At 50.4% G+C, this 13,966-nt stretch overlaps 2 protein-coding genes across 5 annotated transcripts in view; one reads left to right on the forward strand and one right to left on the reverse strand.

The window, feature by feature from the left end:
- The window catches only part of LOC144106489 (uncharacterized), a 492,993-nt gene that overhangs the window by 110,392 nt on the left and 368,635 nt on the right, over positions 1-13,966 (forward strand). The gene's annotated exons all lie outside the window — the stretch shown is intronic.
- The window catches only part of Elp3 (elongator complex protein 3), a 74,306-nt gene that overhangs the window by 56,179 nt on the left and 4,161 nt on the right, over positions 1-13,966 (reverse strand). For all 3 annotated transcript variants that reach the window (XR_013309025.1, XM_077639308.1, XM_077639309.1), the window contains exons 7-9: positions 11,583-11,651; positions 10,509-10,744; positions 7,699-7,779 (exon numbers count right to left, since the gene is read on the reverse strand). Coding sequence is in view for 2 of the 3 variants with exons in the window: in XM_077639308.1 (XP_077495434.1) it covers positions 7,699-7,779; positions 10,509-10,744; positions 11,583-11,651 (386 nt within the window). In the remaining variant the exon portion in view is untranslated. The remainder of the gene's footprint in view (positions 1-7,698; positions 7,780-10,508; positions 10,745-11,582; positions 11,652-13,966) is intronic.

The raw sequence follows: 13,966 nt of genomic DNA on the forward strand, positions 1-13,966 counted from the left end.
AGAACGTTTAAACCCCAGTTGCACTGTGAGTAGGCATCCACCTAAAATTTGAGGCACCTTTTCTAAAAACCAGCAGAAGGCCATTGATTTTGAGGAAAGAAAAGCACATACCCTGGCTCAGTGGACACACATTGAGGCGTGCCGTGGTGTCCACCTCCAAAAAACCATGCTTTTGCACAATACGTTGCGCTTAGCAATGCAAAACTGCCAGCCATTTTTTTTTGTGTAATGGGAGAAATGCTTGATTTTGAAAATGCCCATTGTAACATTCAACCTTTTTTTTTGTGCCAGAAGTATTTGAAATATCCGCTTCGAAATTATTCGAAGAAAATTTCTATTTGTTTCAGATTCGCTTCAAACCAAAAACCACTATTTGCATATGCCTACTATTTATACTTTATATTAACTTTACCATCCTATTTATTTGTATTTACTAGCACCGTGGGTCACATTATATATCATACTGCCATGTGCCGAGCACCGCGCAGCCTCCGCGCTTAGCCAGAATGACGATGAAGCGGCTGGTAGTGCGCGAGGACGGGGTAGACTGGGATTAAAAGGCCGACCTCATTCTTGGATTCCCCTACGTCTGCCGGCACAGCTCCTTGACACTGGTGGAGGTCAGTGCTCCCTTCTCCTGCAGATGCCTCAACCCTTGTTCATCAGGCAAGTCGGAGGCTCCGAGGCTTGCCTGGAGCGCCCCTGGCATCCACTCCACTCATGGCAATGACACCGCCCACTCTGACCATGGCTCGCTCCTGTCTCAGCCTTCAGACCCCTTTCATGGTCCGAGAGGATGCCGAGGAGTGGTTGGCTCACTACGAACTGGCTGCGACATTCAACAGCTGGGGTGATGCTGCGAAAATGCGGAACACATACTGCAGCTTTGAAGGTACTGCCCGGATGTGGCTTGAGAACTGTGAGGCCACATTGTCCACGTCCTTCCGACGTCAGCTCCTGACGCCAACAGTGACTGCCGGAAGAGCGCAACTTCCAAATGAGGGTGTCTGTTGAGGATATGATGCACCTTCGCCATCACGCAGACCCAGCCACAAGTGAAGAAAAGAAGCTTCACCACCTGATGCACTCCGTTAAAGACCAGCTGCTTTCTTGCCTCGTACGGAACCCGTCCAACACCATCACGGAGTTTCTGGCTGACACTGTGCTCATGGAGAAAATGCTGCAGCAGAGGTCCAGCCACTACTCCCGGCAACTGCATCTAATGTCCACGTTGGATGGGGCTCGTCTACAACCTCGGGATGAATACTGTGATAAAGATGAAGTGTGGCAAGTGCGCTGCACGCACTCGCGCGCATGGGGGGAGAGAAGACGACGAAGTAGGAGAATACAGATCGGCTCGACCGTATGCTACGTGTACTGTTTCATTGCTAATTATCATTACTACGATACAACATATTTTGGCGACGAGGATGCTGTTTTGATTCGGGACCTTCACGTGGCCTGCTCACCATCCGTCATGAGCTTTTCTGGGCTTCAGCCACCACCACCCTTCCTGCCGACTCCTGGTCGTCCTGCCCTTCCATGGGAGCAATGGGAGCTGGCGTTCCGGAATTACATGCTGGCCTCTGGTGCCTCTACTCTGGGCGTGGACAGGCGGAAGGCCATCCTGCTGAATTGCCTCGGACTGGAAGGTCAGCGCATTTTTTATACACTGGCGCCGCCGTCGTCCACTCCAGCGCCTACAGCTGTGGCTTCGCACTCCGGTGACGAGGCGCCCCGCCTTGACGAATTTGATGCGGCGATATCCATCCTGTCGGAGCATTACAAATCGTCCGTGAATGTAATCGCCGCACGTCATCGCTTTCGCCGTCGAGTTCAGGCTCCAGGAGAGACAACCGATGAGTACGTCGCTGTCCTTCGCAGCCTTGTCGGCGACTGCGGGTTTGGGACCATGGCGGACGATATGATCAGGGACCAGCTGGTGGAGAAGACCTCGAGTTGCCATCTGCGTGAGCGCCTACTCATGGAAGGCTCCTCCTTGACTCTGTCGCGCGCCATGCTCCTTGCTCGACAGTGTGAGCAAGCTTCCCGGGAAGCCAGGGAATTGGCTGAGGAGGACGCTCCAGTACATCGTGTGAGATGCGAGCGCGGATCGAGACAAACACCACCTCAGGCCCATTGCTGCAAGTGCCAAAGTCAACCATCACAACCTGCTGCTGCAATACCAGAGCGCATGTGCTACCGCTGCGGTTCTACAACTCACCTAGCGAACAACCCTGCAAGCCGAGCCCGCAACCGCAAGTGTCGTCGGTGCGGCAAGGTGGGCCATTTCGACTCTCTCTGCAAGTCGTCCGACCGTCCTGTTCAAGTTCAGCAAGTTGCAGATACTGCTGACACATCGTCGATGCCGGATGGCTCCAGCAGTGCATCTATTCTCAATGTTGAAAGTCAAAAAAATGGAATTTTCGCCTCAGTCCTGATTAAAGGCAAGTTCATCCGCTTCCTGATTGACACCGGCTCATCTGTGTCAATTATTTCTGAAGATCTATACCACCGATTCTTCGCTAAATGTTTCCCGCTTAAATCAACTGCAGTTCAACTATTGGACTATTCTAAGTCTCGGATTATAGTCCAAGGGTGTTTTGTTGCCACAGCAAAGTTCCAAGACCGTACCGCCTGCATCCTGTTGTACGTTGTCTCGGGAGTCACAACGCTGCTGGGCCTGGATTCCATTGCCGCTCTACAAATGAAGATCAAAGGTGCATCGTTGGAATGTCTTTCCACAACACCTGATACGCCTCTGTTACCTCCTGAGCTACGTCCACACTTCGAACATCTCTTCTCCAAGGAACTCGGAGTTGCTTGTGGCTACGTGCACAAAGTCAGAGTGCAGGATTCCGTTTCTCCTGTTGCTTGCAAGCTCCGACGGCTGCCGTTTGCCATTCGTCAGCAGGTGTCCGAGGAACTCCAGAAGCTTGAAGCTCAAGACATCATTGAACGGGTCGACGCTTCCAAGTGGATTTCACCCATAGTCGTGGCTCAGAAAAAAAGATGGCTCCATCCGAATGTGCGTCGATTTACGTGAGCCGAACAAGGCTATTGTGGTCGACAGTTTTCCTTTGCCTCAAACGGAAGAACTTCTACATAGCTTGGCCGGGTCACAGCGTTTTTCGAAGCTGGACCTTGCCTCGGCTTACCATCAAGTACCACTTAGCCCTGAGAGTCGGGAATTGACCACATTCATTACCCATGATGGCCTCTTCCGCTTCAAACGAGTGTGTTTCGGCCTTGCTTCGGCGCCTTCGGCTTTTCAGAAGATAATGCACTTAATTTTAAAAGGGTGCAAAGGTGTCCTCTTCTACATCGACGACATCATAGTCCATGGCACCTCCCGACAGGAGCACCTGACCAACCTTCGTGCTGTTCTCGAGCGCCTGTCCCAAGCCGGACTCAAGCTCAACCACAAATGTGTCTTCGATGTTCCGAAGCTCACTTTCTTGGGGCATGTTGTCAGCGGTGAAGGACTGTTTCCGCTTTCTTCTGCCATCGAGGCGATTACGAAGGCTCCGACTCCATCTAACATCAGCGAGCTTCGCTCCCTCCTTGGACTTGCGGGTTTCTACTTCAAGTTTATCCCGCATTACTCCGACGTCGTTGAGCCTATGCGCGCCCTACTTCGAGGCAGCGACTCCGCCTTCACTTGGACTGCTGCTGCGGATTCAAGCTTCAAACTACTGAAGTCCATGTTGATGTCATGTGACGTGTTGCATTTTTTTGATCCTGCCCTTCCCGTGGTCTCGTAACGACTGACGCTTCCGGATATGGCCTTGGGGCAGTGCTTCAGCAAGACAACGGCCATTCCCTGCAAACTGTTGCGTTTGCCTCCCGTACCTTGACACCCCAAGAAAGAAAGTACTCTGTTGGTGAACGTGAGGCCCTAGCTTGCGTTTGGGCGTGCGAACGGTGGCACATGTATTTGTGGGGCCGGCCTTTTGTTCTACGCACCGACCACAGTGCACTTGTCATTTTGCTGTCGACGAAAGGAACGGGCCATCGGCCGATGCGAATTTCACGTTGGTCGGCTCGCCTGTTGTGCTACAACTACACTGTAGAGTACCGCAAAGGCAATGACAACTCTGTTGCGGATGCTCTGTCTCGCCTTCCCTTACCGACCACATCGTGCAGTGAGCCCAGTGAGTCCGACGCCACTGACGACGACTTCGTCTGCCTGCTATCGCCAGCCGTGACTCTACAAGAGCTTCAAGAGGCAACCATCAGCGACGCGGCAGTTGCTCAAGCCATTCAGTTTACATCGGCGACATGGCCGGACAAGAAATCCCTACCGGAGAACCTTAGGCCATACTATCTCCTGCGCTCGGAGCTGTCCGTCGTGCAAGGCGTCTTGTACCGAGGTGACAGGCTCGTCGTTCCCGAAAGTTTGCGACGACGCCTCATGGACATCGCGCACGAGTCACACCCCGGGATCAGCCGCACGAAAAGTCGACTGCGAGAGCTCTACTAGTGGCCGCGAATGGACGAGCACGTCGAAGAAATGGTACGGACATGCGTCGTGTGCCAGTCCTGTGACAAATCGGCTCGTCCGGTGGCAGCTCCTCTGCAACCTGTCGCCTTCCCAGAGAAACCTTGGGATAAGGTTGCCATTGATATCGTGGGGCCTTTCGACCAAGCTCCCAGTGGCTGCCGCTTCGCGATTACTCTCATGGATTATTACTACCTCGGTGTCTACCGCTGTACGCCCCATGCCACGACAGGAATTGCACCAGCTGTCCTACTTCATGGCCGGTTGCCCAGCACAAGACTTAACGTCGTAGGACTGCCGGATCAGTCCTTCTCAATGGATCCGACAAAAGCGCTTAAGCTTTTGCGGCAGAGGCTTGACGAGAAACAAGCGCAATACAAGCTTTATGCGGACCAGCGGAGTGGCGCCCAGTGTCGTGACTTTCAGATTGGCCAGTACGTGCGTGTCCGCAAACCAAATGTGCGAGGCAAACTGTCAGCTCGGTTTTCGGAGCCTCGGAAGGATGTGGAGCAGCATGGACCTGCATCTTATCTGCTGGATGATGGGCGAGTGTGGCACTCGTCCAAGTTTTCTGCGGTTCGCCCAGAAGTAGTTCAGCAGCAACTGTCCTCCTCAGCTCCAGCGGCCCTTTTCGCTGATATTTGGCCGCCTATCGACGGCAACCAAATGCCGCCGCCCAGTCCACAGTCCGGAACCGTGGTCCAGGGTCCTTCTTCGGACGCGCCTTCAATCCATATGATGCCAGCCGTTCCGCCCGCTCCGGAATCGGCAGCCGCTCCTCAACCCTCGTGTAGTAAATCCACAGCGGCAACTGCGGCTTCACCTCCTGCGGCGCCGCGCCGAAGTACTCGCAAAAAGAAGCGGCCCGGATGGTTCAAAGACTATGACATCCGCTAGACATTTTGTTTTTTTTAAGTGCGGCGGAAATGTGATAAAGATGAAGTGTGGCAAGTGCGCTGCACGCACTCGCGCGCATGGGGGGAGAGAAGACGACGAAGTAGGAGAATACAGATCGGCTCGACCGTATACTACGTGTACTGTTTCATTGCTAATTATCATTACTACGATACAACAAATACGAGCTCCCTTCGCGACACATTTAAATTTTTCTTTTTCCTGCTTAACATGAGCGAGTGGAATTCAACGACACGAATGTCAGCGCATAATCATTCTGCACGCCTTTTTTATTTTTAGTTTTTCTTTTTACTTGTTGCCCTTGTATCTATAATATCTAATATGTATTTGTTCTGCTTGGATCTGTAACATGATCTGCAGCATGAAATAAAAAAAAAGGTGACGATGCCAAAGGTCCACACGGATGCAAGCAACGTTGGCCTAGGCGCCATTCTAGTTAAGCACCAAGATGTTGTCGACAAAGTAATTGCCTACGCCAGCTGTGCACTTTCACACATCGAGTCTAACTACTCTACCACTGAAAAACAATGTTTGGTGGTAGTATGGGCCACCGCTAAGTTCCGCCCATACCTATATGGCAGACTGTTTCATGTTGTCACTGACCATCACTCATTTTGCTGGTTGAAAAATATAAAGGACCCTTGCGGCCGCTTAGCATGCTGAGCATTACACCAGCGGGAATTCGATTTCGGCATTGCCTATAGTTCCGGCTGGAAGCACACCGACGATGACAACCTGCTGTGCGCTGCCGTCGAACCTCCTCCACAAGACACCACCAACGACGATAGCTTGCTTGGAGCAAGTAGTCCGCACATTTGACCTCATTTCCAGGAAGCGTGCCAAGCCGCGGCTGCTCATCGGCCATCTCGAGGTGGGCACCCTACAATACCCCAGTACCTGTCATCGTTCTGCCTCCGGAGTGGGGTGCTTTATAAGAATTATACTTTCAGTGTGAAAACTTACCTGCTCATCGTACTGTCTGATCTACGGGGAGAAGTCCTCCTTTCCTGCCATGACGAACAGACTTCCAGCCACCTTGGTTTTACGCACACCTTATCCTGAGTCTAGCAGAACTATTACTGGCCACAGCTTACTTCCAGCACCAAGCGTTATGTCAGGACATGCTGGCAATGCCAGCAGCACAGAAAACCAGTGCTCAAGCCTCCAGGCATGTTGCCCCAAATGCCATTTGAAAAAGTTGGCATGGACCTTCTGGGACCACTACCCCTGTTGTCAACTGGCCACAAGTGGATCGTAGTTGCCACAGACTGCTTGACCCGCTACGCTGAAACTAAGGCCCTTGCAAGAGGCACTGCCGCTGAAGTTGCTCACTTGATTATGCACAACATTGTGCTTGGACACGATACCCATCAGCCATCATTACTGACCGGGGCAAGGCGTTTACAGCTCGGCTCCTACGGGACATCCCAACTCTTCGCCATACATATCGCACAACAACAGCATATCATCCAGTAACAAATGGCCCAACGGAACGGCTAGCTAAAATGTTGAAAGACACGATTTCAATGTATGCTGACGTTGAGCATAACATGTGGGACGAGATGCTGCCTTCGAGCACAATACCGCAATGCAGGAAACCACCCCCCAGTTTACCCCGTTCTGCCTCAGGGAGGTCTGCATGATGCTGGAGATGGAGGCAGATGCAGGCCATTTTGTGGAGCAAGCAGAGCAAGCCCGCACATCAAGGACCATAAGCACTGGCACAGGGCGACCAGGTGTAGGTGTGGAGCACCGCAAGGGGTTGTGGGAAAAGCTCCTTCATCGGTATTTCGAACCGTGCAAAGTCCTGCGCCACCTCAACAGCGTCAACTACGAAGTTGTTCCCGACTGAACTATGACCATCGGTCACCGACGTCAGCGGCCTGAAATCGTGCATGTGGTGCATTTAAAGCCGTACTTTTCATGTGTGTTTTGCACCGTAATCACCTTCCCACAAGTGCAGACCTGACAGTCCATGCTAGTTTCTCTCTCTTTTTCTCTTTTTTTTTCCCTGTTCACTTGTACATAGCTCATTTCACATCGAGACAATGCTTTCCTAATTCGTAGGGGGACTGTTGACACGTGAGGAGCGTTCGGGCTAGACCTTATTCTTAAAAGGCCGGCCTTATTCTTGGGTTCTCCCCTCCTTCGGTCATGGCCACATTCGTAGAACTGATTCATAACTATCCCATGGGCAAAAGATCCAGAGGCATTTTCTGCCACTCCTTCTGTGTCCAAAACATTTTCGCAATAAAAAAGCTTGGCTGGCACCCCTGACTCACCGGTTGGTGTCCCTGGCCACGTCCTCATGAACGCTCTGCACCCCAATCTCCAGGCGAGTGCAGCCATACTGAAGCATGTCCCTGCGAAAGAAAAAAACCACCTGCTGCAAGTAGCGTCTCACATAGCTACTTCGCACAATAAGCCCTGCTGCTGCATTCAGGTGAGTGGCAACCATTTTTTGCCAGTGTTCTAGGCAAGCACGCATACTTTGATTTTTTTGTTCTCTCATGTAAATAAATGCACAAAAGAAAAAAGACGGCAGCAGTTATGGGTCACAAGGCAAACCAAGCGGTCCCAATCATGGTCGACACCAAAAATTGGAGAGGAGGACGCTTAAGTTCTGCCTTAAGGGTATGATGCAATAGCTAATGGGTTAACACCCATATATGCAGAATTGTTAATTCTCTACTTAGCATTCACAGATCCCTGGGAGTCCTCACACCACTCTTGGTGCAGTGGTTCAGCGGTTAAGCAATGCACCACTGCCCTGTGATAGCAGGTGCTGTCACCAGTCGCACCTGTGCCACCCAAGTTGCTCTTCCCTGCAACCTCTTGCGAGACCAATCTTTAACTGCTGCCTGCCGTGGTGTGCACTTTGCTCACAATCCAGTGGGCAGGTTGTGACGGTGCCACAAGCTCTTTAATGCTGTCGCATTAAAAAGCTATCGCTAGCAAAAGCTACAGTTTTAGCATGAAATGTGATAAAACTTGATCTGACTTTGTAGTGAAAGCCTTTTATATCAGGCAGAGAGGCAAGACTGCATTAGTGAGACATCAGCAGCCCAGCCCTTCAGTGAAACAATTTGGAAGCTTTATGCTGTTCTCATCACATTCCTCATAAATAAGCCGCTGGTGGCACCCTTTGCAGAGCCCACTGCCGGGCATTCACTGGCAGAAATGCACCTCTGGGCACCCATCAGCAAGCATGCAGCTACCACCAATGAGCCACCACTTTCATGATTTGCATTACAAACTTGTCCTGCAATTCTTTTGTTGATGTGTTTTGCCAGCCAGGCGGCGCTGTGTTCTCACTGATCCATCCGTCTGTTTGCAGATCTGTACAGATGCAATGCAGCAACTTTCGATTAAAGTAGCGCTGAATGCAAATGTCTGTTCTGTCCTTTTTTTTCACCTTTGGCTTGAGACTAGTGACGCTTTCTTTTCCAAAAACTGGGCAAAAAAAAAAAGAAGACAAAAAGAAGGAGGACATACACACAGAGTGCACTGCACTCTGTGTGTTGCAGTTTCAGTGTGCAAGCACTACTTCACAAGGTCAAACCGGCTCAATGGTTTGTGTGATGCTCCTTGAGGGTGACCTTGGCCAAACCATAAGTAAATATGTAAATAAACAAAATAAACATTGTCGTGACTGGTTTTCGAACCTGCAGCAGCATGGACAGATCAGCTTCGCTGGCCACTACACGAGAGCACTAGGCTATCGCCGCAGCCGAACACACTCTTACGTTGTGCACTGCACATTGTAGTCTAAGACAAGCTAATATTAATGCTTTGATCTATGTTGCAGTAATGAGTGCGCTGCATGCATTGGCATGGACAATGTTGTGGCAGAAACACGGCACAAGAGTAATGCGCGTTGGCGTTGACAGCACTGCTGCAGAAGCACGGCACTAAAGCATAGGCCACCAGCGTACATTGGGTAAACTGGCACTGAGGATGAAAAAGTTTAAGGCGTGCGTAACTGGCTCTCTGGGTCAGTGGACATCTCAATCGCGCTCTCAGGTATGTGCCGGTGGTGTCCACCTGCAAAAAACTGTGTTTTCGCACACTATCTTGTGCTTAGCAATGCTACTCTTTTTAATATAAATGATGAATCGCACCAATTACCCTGCCAGAATACACTGCCAGTGATGCTCTGGTGGTGGCACACTAAATTCCTGGGGAGGTGAGTATATATGAGAAAAAAAAACATTTACCGGATGTTCAACCCTACAGTAATGTGAATTCACCTTGAGTAGTGGAAAATGCTGATGCCATTCCAGAGTAACTCTGGGTATGGGGGTAAGACGACTGTTGTGTTTATACACTCGCATTAGTTTATTTTTCAGCTTTTGTGGTACAAAACACGACAAAAAGAAAAGCAGTCCACAACGACTACTTGACAGGCTTCGTCACCTGTAGAAGCAAATGTCAGCAGTGACAGGTCATACGTTATACAAAGTAGGAAACTATGCTACAGAAGAAATAAACATACTGCAATGCAAAAAAAATGATACGGACATTTCAACACAGTCACAGATACAGCCTAATCAATGAACACTTTGTAAAGGGCAGGAAAAGACATTTTGTTTAGGCTGCTGTAGAGAGAAGAGTTCAAACATTTTGGTAGGATATACTTCAGCATAGCGAAACCATAGCTTGTTCCACATCTGGGTATCACAAACACTTCACTGTCTCTGGTTGTGTAGTGTGTGCTGTGTTGTACAAGTCGTGCAATGCGAGACAAAAATTGGTCATTTCGTCCATGACCTTTATATAAAAACAAGCAAACCTGTATTCAAACAGCTTACTGACTGGAAGAATTTTATATTTTAGCCACATGGGGCAAGTTGGGTCATCACAGGAGGCATTTGTAATGACCCTTATTTTTTTTTTCTGGAGAACGAAGAGTTTTAGTGCCACAGGTAAGCTCGAGTGAATGCCTCATGGCATCATTGCGTTTGGACCAATTAGTGACTGGCATTCTGGCCAATCAGTGCAGAGCAGTGTCACCAAGTCGTGAGTGTAGTCACTTCATTCTGGCCAATCGGCTTAATGCATTGCAGATGGCCAATGACCCAGAGATGCTCACCCCAGGTGCCTCTTGAGACAGTAGTCGGGCCGTGTCTCGATGGTGATGCCAATGCACTTGGTGCGTGAGCGCTCACTGTAGCGGACGGCCTCGGCCACTGAGCTGCTGCTGTGCCCCGAGAGAGCATCGTGGAGGCTGCGGATGAATCTGTCCCGGTACTCATCGGGCAGGCACATGAAGGTGCCCCCCATCACGATGAACTCCACCTTGTCCACCGAGTGGCCCAGCTGCTGGAGCTGCACGCAGCGACCGGTTTCTCACTGCTGCACACACCTGTGCTGTCTGACTACATATGCCCCCTTGCACTGATATGATACCTACAACAACACTAGTAAACAGCTGAAAGCTGGACTTGAGGACAGCACAGCATGTTATGGACAGGAAAATGACTAAGTGGATTACAAAAAACACAAGCGACAAAATGGTTACGGCTCAAGTGTGGATTCCAAAGGCAGGAAAATGTAGCCGCGGAGAGCAGAAGTCACGTGGAGAAATGATGCTGGCACCCGTGGCTGATACAAGACGTGGAAGACCGTTACAAGGGCACTTTATGTCGTAGTGGATGCAACCTGGATGCCGATGATGATGAAAGCCAGACTTGAGAAACTTAAATATGGTTGTCAGATTCACTACCTCCGGGTTCCTCTTCCTGTCCTGCGGGTGAAGTTCATTCACAGATACCAATTCTTTTCTAAACTGTTGCATGTTACTCATTCTTTTCATTTTGTCATGTGGACATTTCCATGACTGCTAAATAGACATGTATCCCTACATGATGGATGTTTGCTCAGCCCCAACCGCTATCTTAGGGTCAGAGGAAGACATCCTTGAACATGCCAAAGGACAGGCCAAACTTATCAGGATATGACAAGCCGAGCCCAACTCTAGCAAAAAAAACACAAGCGCAAATCAATAGGCCAGCATCTGCGAGCCAGAACCCGGTGCTTCACACATCTACAGACTATGGCAATACCACAGCAGACAACCCATGACAATGCATGCGTCCGTGGTCTCACCTGAAGTGACAAGAATGCACGGAGGCCAGACCATGCTATGCACCCTCTCAAGGCTTACCTGCTCAACACGATGCCTGGTCTGCAGAAACGGATCGTACCGGGCCCTGATGGCACGCATAGAAGTCGGCTGTGTGAAAGAACACAAAACTGTATGCACGTACTGCTTGGTACGCAGTATCGACATAGGAGGGGCTCAATAGGGAAGAAGTTGCTCAAACCAAGCAAGGCAAAGGTGATCTTTGTATCGCATGGACAGGGAGGAAGGGACTAACATGGCAGCCAAAACACAAGTGGGTTTATTTGCAAATAAGGAAACTAAAGAGTGCACACTGCAGAGCAAAGTCCACACACAGAGGCGGGTAACCAGAGACATGCGCCAGGCAGTACAGTCACTTGCAAAGAGGTGCCACACTGGCACGGAGGGGCTGTCTCTGGATCAGATGTGCATCCACTACGTCTCCCCTTCTTGGGAAACGGTGACTATAAGTCATGTCGGGCATTTCACTTCTCGGCCCGACTGGTTCACTTGCATAGTCTTACGCATTGTGTCCAGGTTTTTGATGTGCCTCATGTCACCATCGCTGGCTTAGCCACAGCCTGCTACCACCGTCTATCCCCGCGACTGCTTGACAGAGTTTCTGGGACTGTGGGACTTGTCAGTTCCGCGTTGATGTCATCGGGCATTGGAATTTCCTGAGCCTGAGATGGCAGGAATGGTACTAAGTGGCAACGATTGCGCTGATAGGGGTAGCTGATGTTTCGACCCCATAAGAAAGCGGCCGCTTTGCTCGTCTTAGCCCCTTCGGCTTGCATTTCAAGTCCTTCACCCAACATCCTCCCCTACAGAGAGAGGGAGGCCCGCTTGTGATGAGATGAAACCCTTATATCTCAGCAAGAACTGCGGTCCGTTGTCCAACATAAGCACATCGGGAATTGCGAAGCGGGCGAACATGTTCTTGACGGCTGCTACTGCCGACACTGACTTGGTCAACGCTAAGGGGATGACTTGTAGGTAGCAGTTGGCTACGAGTAAGCAATGTTTCCGTTCGAGCTCAAATAAGTCAGCTCCCACTTGCTGCCATGAACGAATAGGTGTAGGTATGCTGATGAGCGGCTCTGAGCGCTGCACTCACACGGCTCGCAGGCTGTCACGAGCTACTCAATTTCGCTCTTCAGGGTAGGCCACCAAACTGCAATCCTTGCCCCCGATGCCCTGGTGGCCTTCATGGATCGGTTGCAGCGTCTCATGTTCGGAATGATGATGCAGTCACACACTGTTATGTTGCCTATTCCTTTCCAGTATTCTTTTAGGTGTATGGAACTCTGGAAACATTCTCTGGCCATCCTTTCTGGCAGAAACGCAGCAGTGCACAACAGCACTGTCTTCTGATTGGTGGTCTCATAGTGTGTGCAGGCAGGATGAGATGAGACGAGTGGCTACCGATACAGCTTCACCAACAAAGAGCTCAACGGAGTCGGCCTGTCGTCGGTCGTACTCTTGATTCAGTTCTTTTAGTGGTGCTCTGGAAAGTGTACCTGCCGAGGCTACCAGTTTACCATAAAAACATAAGAGGACTTTGAAGTGGTACCACAAGAGACGAATCAGTAGTCGGTAAATTCGCGACAATATTGCGTCGAGTGGCTAACCCCAGGAGCATGATGAGAGGGTGGTGACCCGTTTCGATATGAAATTCAATGCCAAACTGGTCGAACCGCCCGTGTCATAGTCAAGGCTTCTTGCTCTGTTTAGCTGTGAGAGATATCGACACACATGCTACTGCTCGCCCCTTGCCCAATGGTTGATCCTGAAGAAAGATGGCACCGAGGCCATAGGAACTTGCATCGGCTGAAACGACTGTCGGATAGGACAGGTCATACTTGGCCATGCAGACATCGGATCTGAGCGTACTTTTCAGCTTGCCAAAAAAAGCAGTCTGCTGAGTCGGCCCCAAACCATGCGTTGTTCTTTAGCAGAAGTGCTCTGATCAGTGCTGTTATATCGGAAAGGTGAGGAAGGAAACGATCTAGCTGGTTTCCCGTTCCCAGCAGCCTTTATACTCCACTGACGTCCAAGAGCGTTGGCAACTTGATCAGTGCCCCGACTTTTTATGAATCTGTGCACTGACCAAAACTCCAAGAAACTTGATCTGAGTGGCAGAGCAAGTGCATTTCTTCTTGTTCAGTCTTCATCCAGACGATGCAGCACTTGACACAGATGTCGGCTGTGCTCTTCCTGCGATACCCCGAAGATGGTCGATGGTGGGGTTCCCAAAGTGACCTGGGTTACAACGGACACAGCTCCAAAAGAATTCTGACCACCAGGGGTTCCTTAGCAAGCACTGGCATTGCACAGTACATGTTTCTAGCATTCTGCCTTTAATGAAATGTGACCACCGTGGCCAGGATCCAATCCGCGTCTTTCAGGTGAGCAGCTGAGCACCA

Source organism: Amblyomma americanum, chromosome 10, assembly GCF_052857255.1.
Source record: "Amblyomma americanum isolate KBUSLIRL-KWMA chromosome 10, ASM5285725v1, whole genome shotgun sequence".
NCBI classification, from domain to species: Eukaryota; Metazoa; Arthropoda; class Arachnida; order Ixodida; family Ixodidae; genus Amblyomma; species Amblyomma americanum.